Source organism: Solea solea, chromosome 9, assembly GCF_958295425.1.
Source record: "Solea solea chromosome 9, fSolSol10.1, whole genome shotgun sequence".
NCBI classification, from domain to species: Eukaryota; Metazoa; Chordata; class Actinopteri; order Pleuronectiformes; family Soleidae; genus Solea; species Solea solea.
In genome coordinates, this window is record NC_081142.1 from 1,679,440 (window position 1) to 1,690,934 (window position 11,495).

Genomic DNA, 11,495 nt, shown 5'->3' on the forward strand with positions numbered 1-11,495 from the left:
ATTGACATTAGTATCTCTGTGATGACTGACACGTAGACCTAGTCAAAACACGTTTTGGAGATTACTGAAACAAATGGGTTATTGACAACAGCATATCGAATCGCGACTCGGCACCAAGTGATGCAGAAGACCGTCTTTGAAGGCACGAGCTTAACCTCAAAGCAGATGGTCTACAGCAGCAGCAAATAAGTCTCCTACCCTGTGTACCTAACAATGTGGCCCATGAGTGAATGCAGCTGCTGTTAAGTTTCTTTTTTTTGTCTTTTCCAGGTGAAGTATTTCTTCAGGATTTTGGACGGATGAGCGCGAAGAAGACGTCAAACTCATGGACTTAACAGTTGTCTCATTTTTCTGTTTATTTGTTTCAGCCTTTTGCAGATTAAATAAAGTGACAAGAGCAGACTCCTGACAAGTGTTTTTGATCTTCAACACTGAAATAAGTATTTTCACACCAACTAAACATCTCATTACACGGGATACTGCATTGCCTCTGATATTCTCAATCCTTTTGACCAGCGACTTTGGTATTGGATTCATACATTACACTTTGAAAGAAAAAAAATGTACAACTGCATAAATATAAAATTCTTCCACCATGAAAATGGCTAAAACATTCAATAGTAAGTGACATCACCTCATGTGATGTCGCCAGCAAAACAGATTTCAAAGCACTGAGTTGCCACTGTTATTCCATGGAGGTGACAGTCGTCTAGGCTGGACCCACAAAGCTCTACACTATGAATTAAGAATGAACAGATGTAAGCGCATCAAACACAAACGTCAAATCAAATCCTACAGCTGAAGTGAACGGCAAAGTAACGGTGAACAATAATGCACAGTCAACCTGAACAAGTCGGATAAAGAAACACACACGGACGCAAAAACAAAACAGAACAAAAAGATTCCATGAAGCGCTGTTATTTACTCACACATGGGCCTTCAAGGTTCAGAGTACCATGCTTGTATTTGAATGAATCAGAGCACATTAACGCACACTCCACTCGCTCACATACACTTAACACATCTGCACACAGATACGAGCACGCGCGCGCACACACACCTTGGACCATCGAAGCTGACATAAGACAAGTGGAGATTACAACAGGACAAGACTACGGCACTGGACACTCCAAAAATATATAAAGAAACCACATCAGGATGAAATAGTTTTGGGGACAGAAACACGCTACACGTCAGTAGTGGAATTGCGGTTTTACAGTAATAGATGAACACATCCCATGGCTCAAGGAATATTTTCATTTACAGTAGAATAAATATTTGCTATTGCTACTTTTTGTATTTTACATTCTAACCCTCGACAAACACACAGAAAAGCCTAGTGTAAAGCACACAGATTAAGTGTAGGTCCTGTATATTATGAATGTTCAAAAGACTAGTGGTGTTTTTTTGTTTTTTTCTCAACTCTCTGAATTCTCTCTACATTTTATTTGTTTCTAAAATGAGAACGCTTGTCGCGGCTGAGGTCACGATTTGATTGTGAACTTGACATCGAAACGTCCTTGATAGCGGTCCTTCTCGCTGTAGTCAATGTTTTCTCCGTATACTTTGCACTCGATGCGGATCTCCTCGTCCAGTGTGAGGTTGGTGAACTGAATGGCCACCAGGGGCTGCAGGTACTGGGGATGCAGCATTTTGCCGTAGTACGGGTAATAATGCAGGGGGAAGCCACCGCCTAAGCCAAAGTAATTGATCGGTCCGAGCTTGTTCACGTCCTCCTCTCTCTGCGAACACAATGGTTGAATGAAATCTTTACAGTGTTCACGCTGAGGAAATCACACCCAGATGCTGTCCTATCAAACATACCTTGTTCTTGCAGTAAATGGGGATCACGTTGGGATTTTGGTTCATCTGCAGAGCCGCTGGCAGTGAGTCATTGTTAGTAGGAACCTGAAAGATAGAGAGGGTGGCTGAATAATGGAGTGGGTGACGGTTATGTAGCATTCACAGGTACGTGGCGAAGGCTTCAACACAAAACGCAGCTCATTCACTTTGAGTGGGGCAGCATCGCGCATTGGCTTTGTTTGTGGGGGCAAGTGGCAGTGGGAGAACCAGCCAATCATATCATGCATTATCCAAACATTAGCGCACAGGTGTGAACCAACAAATCCATTCACATTTATGCATTTAAGGTCAAACAGTATCAGCTTTAAGTTACTCCTAAATTAAAATAGGTTGCACCACCTTTACTAGCAATTACATGACTTTAGTAATTACTAAATGTTCACACCTTCCCTATTTAACTCTAACACACAGAGTTAAATAGCTTGTATATAGAGGATGATACCACTACAGGACAAGAAAGGGTTCTGAAAGTTACAATCCACCATTTTCTTTAACGATGACTCCTTAACTGTTTCTTGCGTTGACTAAATGTTCCAAACAGCTTTTGTGGGAATGCTTTGGTGGTGCTGGGCTAATGCGATATACCGACGACTAGATTGTGTGAATTGGTCTGGGTAACCAAAGTTAGCTAACAATCAGCTAGCAGCAAACTCGCTCTTATTTCCTTAAGCTGTACTAGTGGTTAAGTAATTACCAAATCCTGAATTTAGCAGAGACTTATACCAAATTGGTGCAAGTTGCTAATGAGAATAAAGCGGGAGACAATGTTTACAGTGATGTTGTAAAAATATGTCCTCCAAAACAGTAGGGGGAGCTCTGTACGGAAAAATAGCGACCGGACATGTTTCACTTCAATGGTCCAAACATTTTTAAAGAATCTTTAATGGACTTGAACAGCTGTGCAGAGTCGTGCTGTAAACCTACCCTTGGTCTGAAGTTGACAATCCTGTTGAGCTTGACAATAAGGCAGGGGTTTCCCTCCCTGAACCCAAAAGTGTCATCACTCTCCCCGGAGCAACTGCCGAGCCAAGACTTGCTGAAACGACAGGCCATCCTCTGTCCTAGGTCATTATCCAGACTTCCACGGTCAGTGTACGTGTTAGGAACGCCTGCGTGGTACAGACAGACGCATTAGGACGAGATAAAACACTGGGAAATATTCAACTTTCTTCTGAGGACTGATCATTTAACAAATCAAATTGCAATTGACGGTAGTTACATACCCATCAGGGATCAGCCAGAGTGTATGACGATCCCTGATTGATGATTGGCTTATACTTGCCTCCACAGTCTTCAAATCTCATGGCATCAGTCTGAACGCCAGCCTCATACGGTTCGAGGAGTTTCTTCATGCTGCTAACATACGGCATGTATGTACTCGGTTCAGTCCGAGTGTAAGCGATTTCAGATTTCTCTGAGCGTGGGGTGTGTGACAGACCTGAAAGACAGAGACCATTGTTTTGATTCAACGATACAAAAGGTAATGTATTGACTATAGATATTGTTTTTGGCTTACTTCCTGTCTATTGCTGCTGTCAGCACTCCCCTTCAACTCATAAACACATCTAGTGGCGAAGGTTGCCACTTATTTACCGACAAACAGCCTAATCTCACGAGTGGAAAGGATTGGATCGAGTGTCGTAGACACTGGAACGGTTTCTAATAGATTTTCTTGGGCACCTGCAGATCTCTGAAGCAGTTTTCAGATATTCAACTTCAGAAAATGTCAATAAAATGCGATATTTTCCCGAGTTTAAAATGAATATGTGACGTTCGCAAGCAGCAGGAGAATTGTCTGAAACAGAACATTCACTTGCTACTGTGTTCTCACATGTTTACATGATGCTAGGATAAAATCTTAACATAACATATAACATACTCAGATATTGGAATTAAAATGACTGTGACTGAGTTTATGCTCTGTTTGCTTACAGAATTGAATAATACATAAAATACTGGACACGGAATGGCGCTTAATACTAACAAGGTGAAAGGGGGCGTAGCACCACCTAGCGTAGTGGAGACGAACACACTTTATACAATAAATTCAACACTGCGACAAGGACAGTGGTCAAATCAAATGCTGCAGCAAATCTTGATTTTCTTAATTCATCTCATTATTAAATTAGTCGTTTGGTCCATAAAATGTCATTAAATGTTAAAAATCATTTGAGATCATTTGTCCACGGAACTAAAATGATTTAGATTGAATGATTTCTTTGTTACACGGAGCAATTCTATTTATTTTAAATTAAGCACAACATATTTGCATTTAAGAAAGTGAAAAATCTGACAAACACAAAAAAAACACCAACATCAAGAAAAAAGTCAAGACCTAAGTTTCACCACAAATATTTCACTGACAGCATTTTAAATGAAGTTGAATCTGTTTTGTATAAACAAAAATGTAAGTAGTAAAGTTCCTGTTTATCATGTGAGCTTTTCTTTATAGAGCCCAGAGACACCATGGGTCCCTGCTCTATTATCTTAGGACCGCACACTGTAGGGTCTTGGGGATTTCCTCAGACAGTCTCCGTCAGCTCTTTACGGCAGTACTTTTCCACAGACCTCAGTGAGGCGTGGCATGGGGAGAATAAGATGAGTGAGAGGCGTGGAGAGAGAAAAAATCAACACCACAACAATTATGAACGTTTATCAGGCTCACGGTTCTGTTCATTTGTTGTTGTAGATTAGCAGCAAGGTTGAAGTAAGATGTGCAGCAGAGCGCGGGAGAGAACTACCATCTCGTTATTCGAGTTTGCTGGTGGAGGCTTGTGAAAGTTCACCAGTCCCCTGCCCCCACCCATCCACACTCACATGTGTGTCTCTCTCTCTCTCACAATGGAAACTTTTAGCCCCAGAGTGAGAGGCAGCTCAGAGGGAAAAAAAAAACAAAAAAAAAACGCCTAACTACTCTCTGCTTCCCTTATCGTGCCACTGCTGGAAACTCACTTCAGCTCAAAGCGCTGGGCACTTACTTTGTAGCTGTGCCGGGCTGCTCTTTGATTGTTAACAAGTGACGGACAAAACTCGTGTACATGCGGCCGGTCGCTTACAATGCCTGCTAAAAATACCAGCAAGGCTGCAGCATGTGCTATTCAAGCAAAAACAAGACAGTAAATGATGGTTGTTACTGGAGCAGAGAGTGGAATAACTCTCAGAAGAACGGGATTAGCGGCCTCTGTAAACTCTGACCAAACACAATCTTTTTCTTTTACAAACTTCTGGCTTCTGTTCTTAAGTACGTAAACATGTAGGCTGTGACACATAATCATTGTTTCAGTCACAGTGGGTGTAAAAGCTTCCACCGTTCCCCTGTAGCCTGAGGGGAGAAACATTGACAGGCTGAGAGGAGTGAAGGACAAAATGGCTGAAAACCTATCTAAGGTCAGACAGACTTCTGATAGAGTAACAGCTTAAAGGCACACCCCAACACACTCTCCACTATCACATCGTCAAGGTGACGGAGCCAAAAACTAAATCCTCCATCTCTTCACCGTCACATAATAAGCTCATTTTAAAAAGATTTCATTTACCTGGAGGAGCGACTCTGTCCTGGTAGGTGGGCTTGTAGTTACTTAAAGTCAGCAGCAAAGCCTGAATGGTCCCGATGAAGATTCCAGCCAAACATCCGTAGAAAACCAAGTAGAACGTGAAGATTTTAACTGTGGGAGGAAAAAAGGAAACGTGAAAATAATTACAACTGAACAACTATTCCAAATGTATTTTCTAATAATTAGTGTATGAATCCTTGAGTTACTGTGAGGTCACAGTCACCTTGACCAGAAATGACCAAAATCTACTAAGATTATCCTTGAGTCTCAAAGTGTTCTAGAGATATGGACAAGCTGAAAACAGAACGTCTCCAATGATAGCAGAGACCAAAAACAACCTTTTCTGATTATCCTGCTACGTTACGTACGTTAATGTAACATATTTGACATTGTGTGTTGTTGATGTGAAACTTTAAATCTCATATTGAGTGCTGAAAAACAAATGGTCAATCCAAGTCTCTGTAAGAGAGACCTGATCTTTGAAGAGTTCAATGTGGACAAAAGAGAACTGCATTAAATAGATCTTCCATAAATGAACTCCACACAGTTTGATCTCTTTATTTCTCTTAAAGACAAAAACATCGAAGAACAATGAAGGTTGTTTGGGTTTTTTTCTTCAAAAACCCAATTTAAGTTGTACCCTAATTATGCAACAGTGGGAGGGCTACAGTTCCAGTACAACAGGGTGAGTCAGTCATCATTCCAGTCACACGAGATCCTTCCCCCATTATGTCGCCACTTCCATCAGTCAGACGCATAAATGAACAAAAGCAGCCTTGGGTTTCTACGTCTCTGGCTTCATCTGTGATCACTTCACACAAAACATTCCCATTTGCCAACGTTGTTTGTCTCTTTCTTTCCCATTTAGGTTATTAAAGGAGAAGACGCTCTACAAATGAGGGTCTGTCCTCTCACTGGCTTTTGTGTTATATGTTTCCTTCTATTGTTGTTTCTCTCCAGTGATACTGTTACTGTTCCACAACTCTGACATGTTACACTGAAATGGTATTTAACGTCTCCACAAACAACATATGGCTATGGTTCAAATTCACCGTTCTCTAATCTAATCTAATCTAATCCTATAATAGAGCAACACACACACATAACTATACTTTATTCTCTGCACTTAAGAGATCATCTGACGTAAACATGAAACTCTTGGGAGAGTTATGAACATACAGTATGTTAATATATGCAGTATAGCACTGTTAGTATTAGAAAATCAGTGAAAAAAATACTTGGTTTTATTAGGTCAATATTAAATCTCATTCATTATTTAGTGTTTAGTTCATGATTGTAACACATACTGGTGAAAATATCCAGCCTATCAACATTTATTTTTCCTATTTGAGCCATTTTAAAACACACTATTGCATTTAAAAACTCTGGCCTATTGTTCAATACTGTCAACAGCGAGATCCAGAGGGTACATTTAGACAGAAACGGAATATTATTCTCATGAATATTTAAAATTGAAGTTGTTTGGATTCATAGCTTCAGAATAAGACTTTTATATGTACTTTCGTCAAAGGCAGATTTTGAGTCCTTATTTAGCGGCAGCTCCTCATCTACTATGAAGCCAGCTCATATTGACTTGACTTCAGATGTGTCACGTGATACTGGTCAATGAGCATAGCCGGGGGGGGGGGGGGGGTGGTGGGGATGGAACAATGGTAAAAAGTCACTAACTCTATGACGTCTTTGAGAACAATTGTGATATAAAAACAGATAAGATCGGCCAACAATGTCAGTGACAGACTGTTGCTTGTTGTCAGGTTCCTTCATGTCCAAACAGAGAGCCGTGCTAGTTGACTATCAGTGTTCCTGACGTTATTTGCTGTTGGTGCAGTAGTTACTTCCTCCACCTTTTCAGACCAGCCACTGTGAAACCAGTTTGGCGGGTTCAGCGCCAAAGCCTCGTTATTTCCTGCCACAGACAGTCAAACTGTGGGGAGGAAATTCAGTCAGCTCGCTCGGCCTACTCAGTCCATGCCATAGCTACGCTACAAACACGTGAGCAGTGTTTCCAGCACGAGATCCAGAGCAACATCCTTTACTCTGCACACGGTGCACACGGTGCACAAGAGGCAGTTTCTCTTGTACCACAACAGCAAAAGCACCCAGCGGAGGCATTGTCATGCTCACCTTTTCTGAATGCACGAGTAAAGCGTAGGGGAAATGTTAAACGTTAGAAACTCTTGATTTGATGTTGAGATATGACCACACCTGCTAACATTGTTACACCAATGTTTTTCCTGTGGAGCACGACTGCACCATTTCTGTGTGATTCAAACTTTGGTGTGAGATTTGTCTCAAAGACAGGATTTTTGGATGCATGTGAAGGGAAGTGTGACAGACTGTTCACTTCTATTAGACCATTGTGCTCAATGACTGTTATCCAGGCTGCAATTATAATGAAGTGGTAATTGATTACAACATGAATCACTCTTTTTAATATTCTATTCATGTGGTTTGAGACAATTGTGGATCATCATTTTCTGACTGTTCAACTGCCTCGAGACATTGAGTTTGAAGCTACATCCATGCTACATCCTATCCACGCTAAAACATCTGAAAGATACATCATGTGAGTATTCAGGTACACTAGATGTGTGTGTGTGTGTGTGTGTGTGTGTGTGTGTGTGTGTGTGTGTGTGTGTGTGTGTCGATGCAATCATGGGGCCCATTCTTTCATTTGCAGATATTTGTTTTTTTAGGGCTGCAATAATGAATTGATTATTAATCTTTTGCTCAATTAGTCAGCAACTATTTTAAAAATGTATCAAGAACGATGACCGTTTTCTGACGTTCTGTGGAGCAAAGATTTCTGTTACAACTCTGACGAGGAGGTGAAACACTGCGTCATCGTTTTCAGAGGTCCACACTAAAATGAAGTCCCATAGTTTTCAGCAGTGTTTTTGAAGTTCTTCATCTTTAGGGTTAAAAATGTAGGCGTAGCGAGGATATGGACAAGTGGATATGGGGCTAAATGTGTTCATGAACCAAAACAGAGTCGTGTGTAGTGAAGTTTAAAGTTTTAGTTACTGTGCTGCATGTTAAGTTTTTGTATTGTCTCATTTTTATAATTTGCATTTGAAGTCTGTTTCCCCACTTTGGTCAACAGTGGTCGTACGAAACATGCTCTATAAATAAACTGTAACCTGACGTTTCACAACCAAGTAATGCATTGATAAATGAGTATATGAGAGATAATAATAGATAATAGTTGTTTTTCCATGCGTTAGCTCATAAATGTGGAACACGAGCTGTGGTAAAATCAGTCACCTGAGATTTGAGAACACAAGCTCAACTCTGAGTCAGTGCGACGCAGCAACACCATTTTGTAGTCAGTGAAGGCCACATATCAACTGTGCTGCCCACAGATGTAAATAGCACAGAAGCTTGGCCCACTAGTGGTGAGAGTTTGAATGGAGAGCACCTCCCCCACCACACTTCTGCTGCAGCACAGTCCCCACGTTCACGCCACATGTATGTGACTGTTTTTTCCCCAAAGCAACCAAAGGTCTAACAGCAGCAGCTTTTACAATACATTTCCACACAGACAAAAAAAAACAAAAAAAACAGCAGCTGCGTCATAAAAAAACACATTAAAAACACACGTTTCCTGATTTCCTTTTTTTTAACACAACTCATTAACAGCCACGGTTTCACGTCACTATTTAGCTTTTTAATGTGATTTTAAAGCTCTTACATTGACCATGAGCCAACAACTCAATGACACACACACACACACACAGACACAGACACACCATAATAACCTGTTGCTTTTTAGAGCACTTTCTCATTTTTTTTTTTTTTTTTTTTACATAGTGCGACATCAGTCTGTCACGACTAACGCACAAACACAGTAATAACACATGCTCACTGTCAGAGAAACAACAACAACACAGCTGCTGATATTACAAGAAACACTTCAATCGATGGAAAGAAAATAAAAGCCCAGCTTTGGTGTTTGTCGGTGGCGAACACGAGCGCGGCACGACTCCTGTTTAATGACCGGTTAATAGCAACATTCACCGGGAAACACGATGTTTGATTTAAAGGAAGATTTTAAACTTTTCATTCGTGTCGTGCATTCATTGTATGAATATGAACGGTGGGGGGGGGGGGGGGGGGGGGGGGGGGGTGGAGGTGCGGCCCTGGAGACATGTGAGTCGTGATCTGCTCCTGCACCGTGGTGTCGGTCTGTCTGTCGACTGTCTCTAACACGGGGGGGGCAAAAAAAGCCCGTTTTATTGGTAAGAAGTAAAACGGTTTCTATGGATTGGAACGCTGTGCAGTTATACCATCAAATCAACATCGTCTTCAAAGTCTTTAAAACGATGATCTGAGGTTTGAGTGAAAGACTAAAGCAGGCCCCACATGAGCTATGAGGCTCATTAACACAGAGGAATAATAATAATAAGAAATACAAGATATTTATCATGTTTATTAAGCTGTGCTCCTCTAACAGAGAGGCGACATTAGCAGAGTGGTCAGACAACAACTTTCCCTCCTGCCCACCACACTCACTGTCCTTCAGGGTGACCTTTTCACAAAGGACGTTTATTAATCAAAGGCTCGAGAAGAGTGGAAAAAAACACCTTTTCATTTGACTCCACACTGTGTTTGATGTTAGCTTTAAACAGCATATATACGTATATATATATACATATATATATATATACATGTAGAACGGAGCCAGACCCATTCATTTACAGTGCGACTTATACATTTTTGCTCCATCTTTCCTCTTAATGCTCATTTCACGTGCTGCAACTATTACTCGATTATTAATCAACTACAACATGCACTGTTTCGCTTGTTGAGTAATCGTTTAAGATGAGATTTTATTTCCAATGGTGTGAACGTGTCCATTTAAAATGTGATCCGATATTTAAACAACACAATCAAACTAAACGGAGTATCTTGTGGTTTTTGCAGACACAAAAACACGGACGGTTGTGATGTTTTTAAGGCAGATGACGTCCTTCATGTTGACACCACAGCCTTCTCATTTGAGCACGACGTCATTTAGAGGAAAAGGAAACACCGGTCAACATGTTTTACACCGTTTCCCCGACATTACCGAACATTGACCGAGCAGCGAAATGGAGAAAACGCTGAATTCGTCGTTGATTGATGCCAAGCACGCGACCTGTAGCATGTGCAGTCAGCGGAACTCATGGTTTCATGTTTCACGGGAGGAGTTTGTGATTTAACCGACTCAACTTTTTGCCTCCGTCTTTCTGCCCCTTCCTTCACGCGCAGCCTCCATTTAAAAACGCCGGAGTCACGACGCAGCGTGTCGCGGCCACTGAGCTCTAACAGGTGTCGCCTGACTCACAGTCAGAGGAGAAATGTGAATAAAATTATCAAGAAAACACCACCAGCGTTTTACTGACTTTACTGACGCCTCGCTGGCTACATTGAAACATGTTCAACTCGACGGTTCTTGACAGTTATCGGTCGAACATGAAGAAGAAGAAGGTTTACTTACACCAACTGCATCCAGTGCGTCCAAGAAACTCTCTCTTCTCTGAATTCCACACAAATTTCCCCCATCCGCCGTCACTGTCTTTATTTCCCGCCATGTTCTCGTTGTCTCAGGTCAAAAACAAAAGGATAGTGTGTGTTGTGGTGGTTTTGGAGTCCGGTGGTGGTGGCGGGTTAGAGACTGTTGGCTTGTCCCTCACAGGAAACGCGAAAGGACACACTCGTACCCGTCTCGACCAATTGTACCACACACAATTTATCTCTCAGGGAAACCGACTCCGCCTGCGAGCTGCCGTAATAAGTGAAACCCCCCCAAGTGGGAGGGGGTGACTTCAACAAATCACAATCTTCCAATGCTTTTTGCGTAAGAGGCAAAAAGGAAGGGGGAGGGCAGATGGGGGTTGTTGGTTGTTGCCGGTTGTTACAGGCATGCACAACAATGAACACTCTCACTCACGCACGCACGCACGCACACACACACTGCAGGAGGGTCCACAGAAAAACAGTTGACAATGTCATAGCAACGACGTTAGTCACGATATAAGGTTTTTAACGTACGATCAAAGTCAAGATGAAAGGCAT

The 11,495-nt window shown here is 41.6% G+C and overlaps 2 protein-coding genes across 2 annotated transcripts in view; one reads left to right on the forward strand and one right to left on the reverse strand.

Annotated features, from left to right (window-relative positions):
• nme7 (NME/NM23 family member 7) overlaps positions 1-402 on the forward strand; it is a 23,475-nt gene extending 23,073 nt beyond the window's left edge. Inside the window, exon 12 of the mRNA XM_058638157.1 lies at positions 271-402. Within this exon, the coding sequence (XP_058494140.1) occupies positions 271-303 (33 nt within the window). The 3' untranslated portion in view covers positions 304-402. The remainder of the gene's footprint in view (positions 1-270) is intronic.
• Positions 332-11,184, reverse strand: atp1b1a (ATPase Na+/K+ transporting subunit beta 1a). Its single transcript, XM_058638158.1, has 6 exons — positions 10,918-11,184; positions 5,400-5,528; positions 3,146-3,301; positions 2,788-2,972; positions 1,825-1,908; positions 332-1,742 (listed from the first exon to the last, which is right to left on the reverse strand). The coding sequence occupies exons 1-6, from the start codon at positions 11,009-11,011 to the stop codon at positions 1,485-1,487; spliced, it is 906 nt and encodes a 301-aa protein (XP_058494141.1). The 5' UTR covers positions 11,012-11,184; the 3' UTR covers positions 332-1,484.
• Positions 11,185-11,495: the final 311 nt, after the last annotated feature.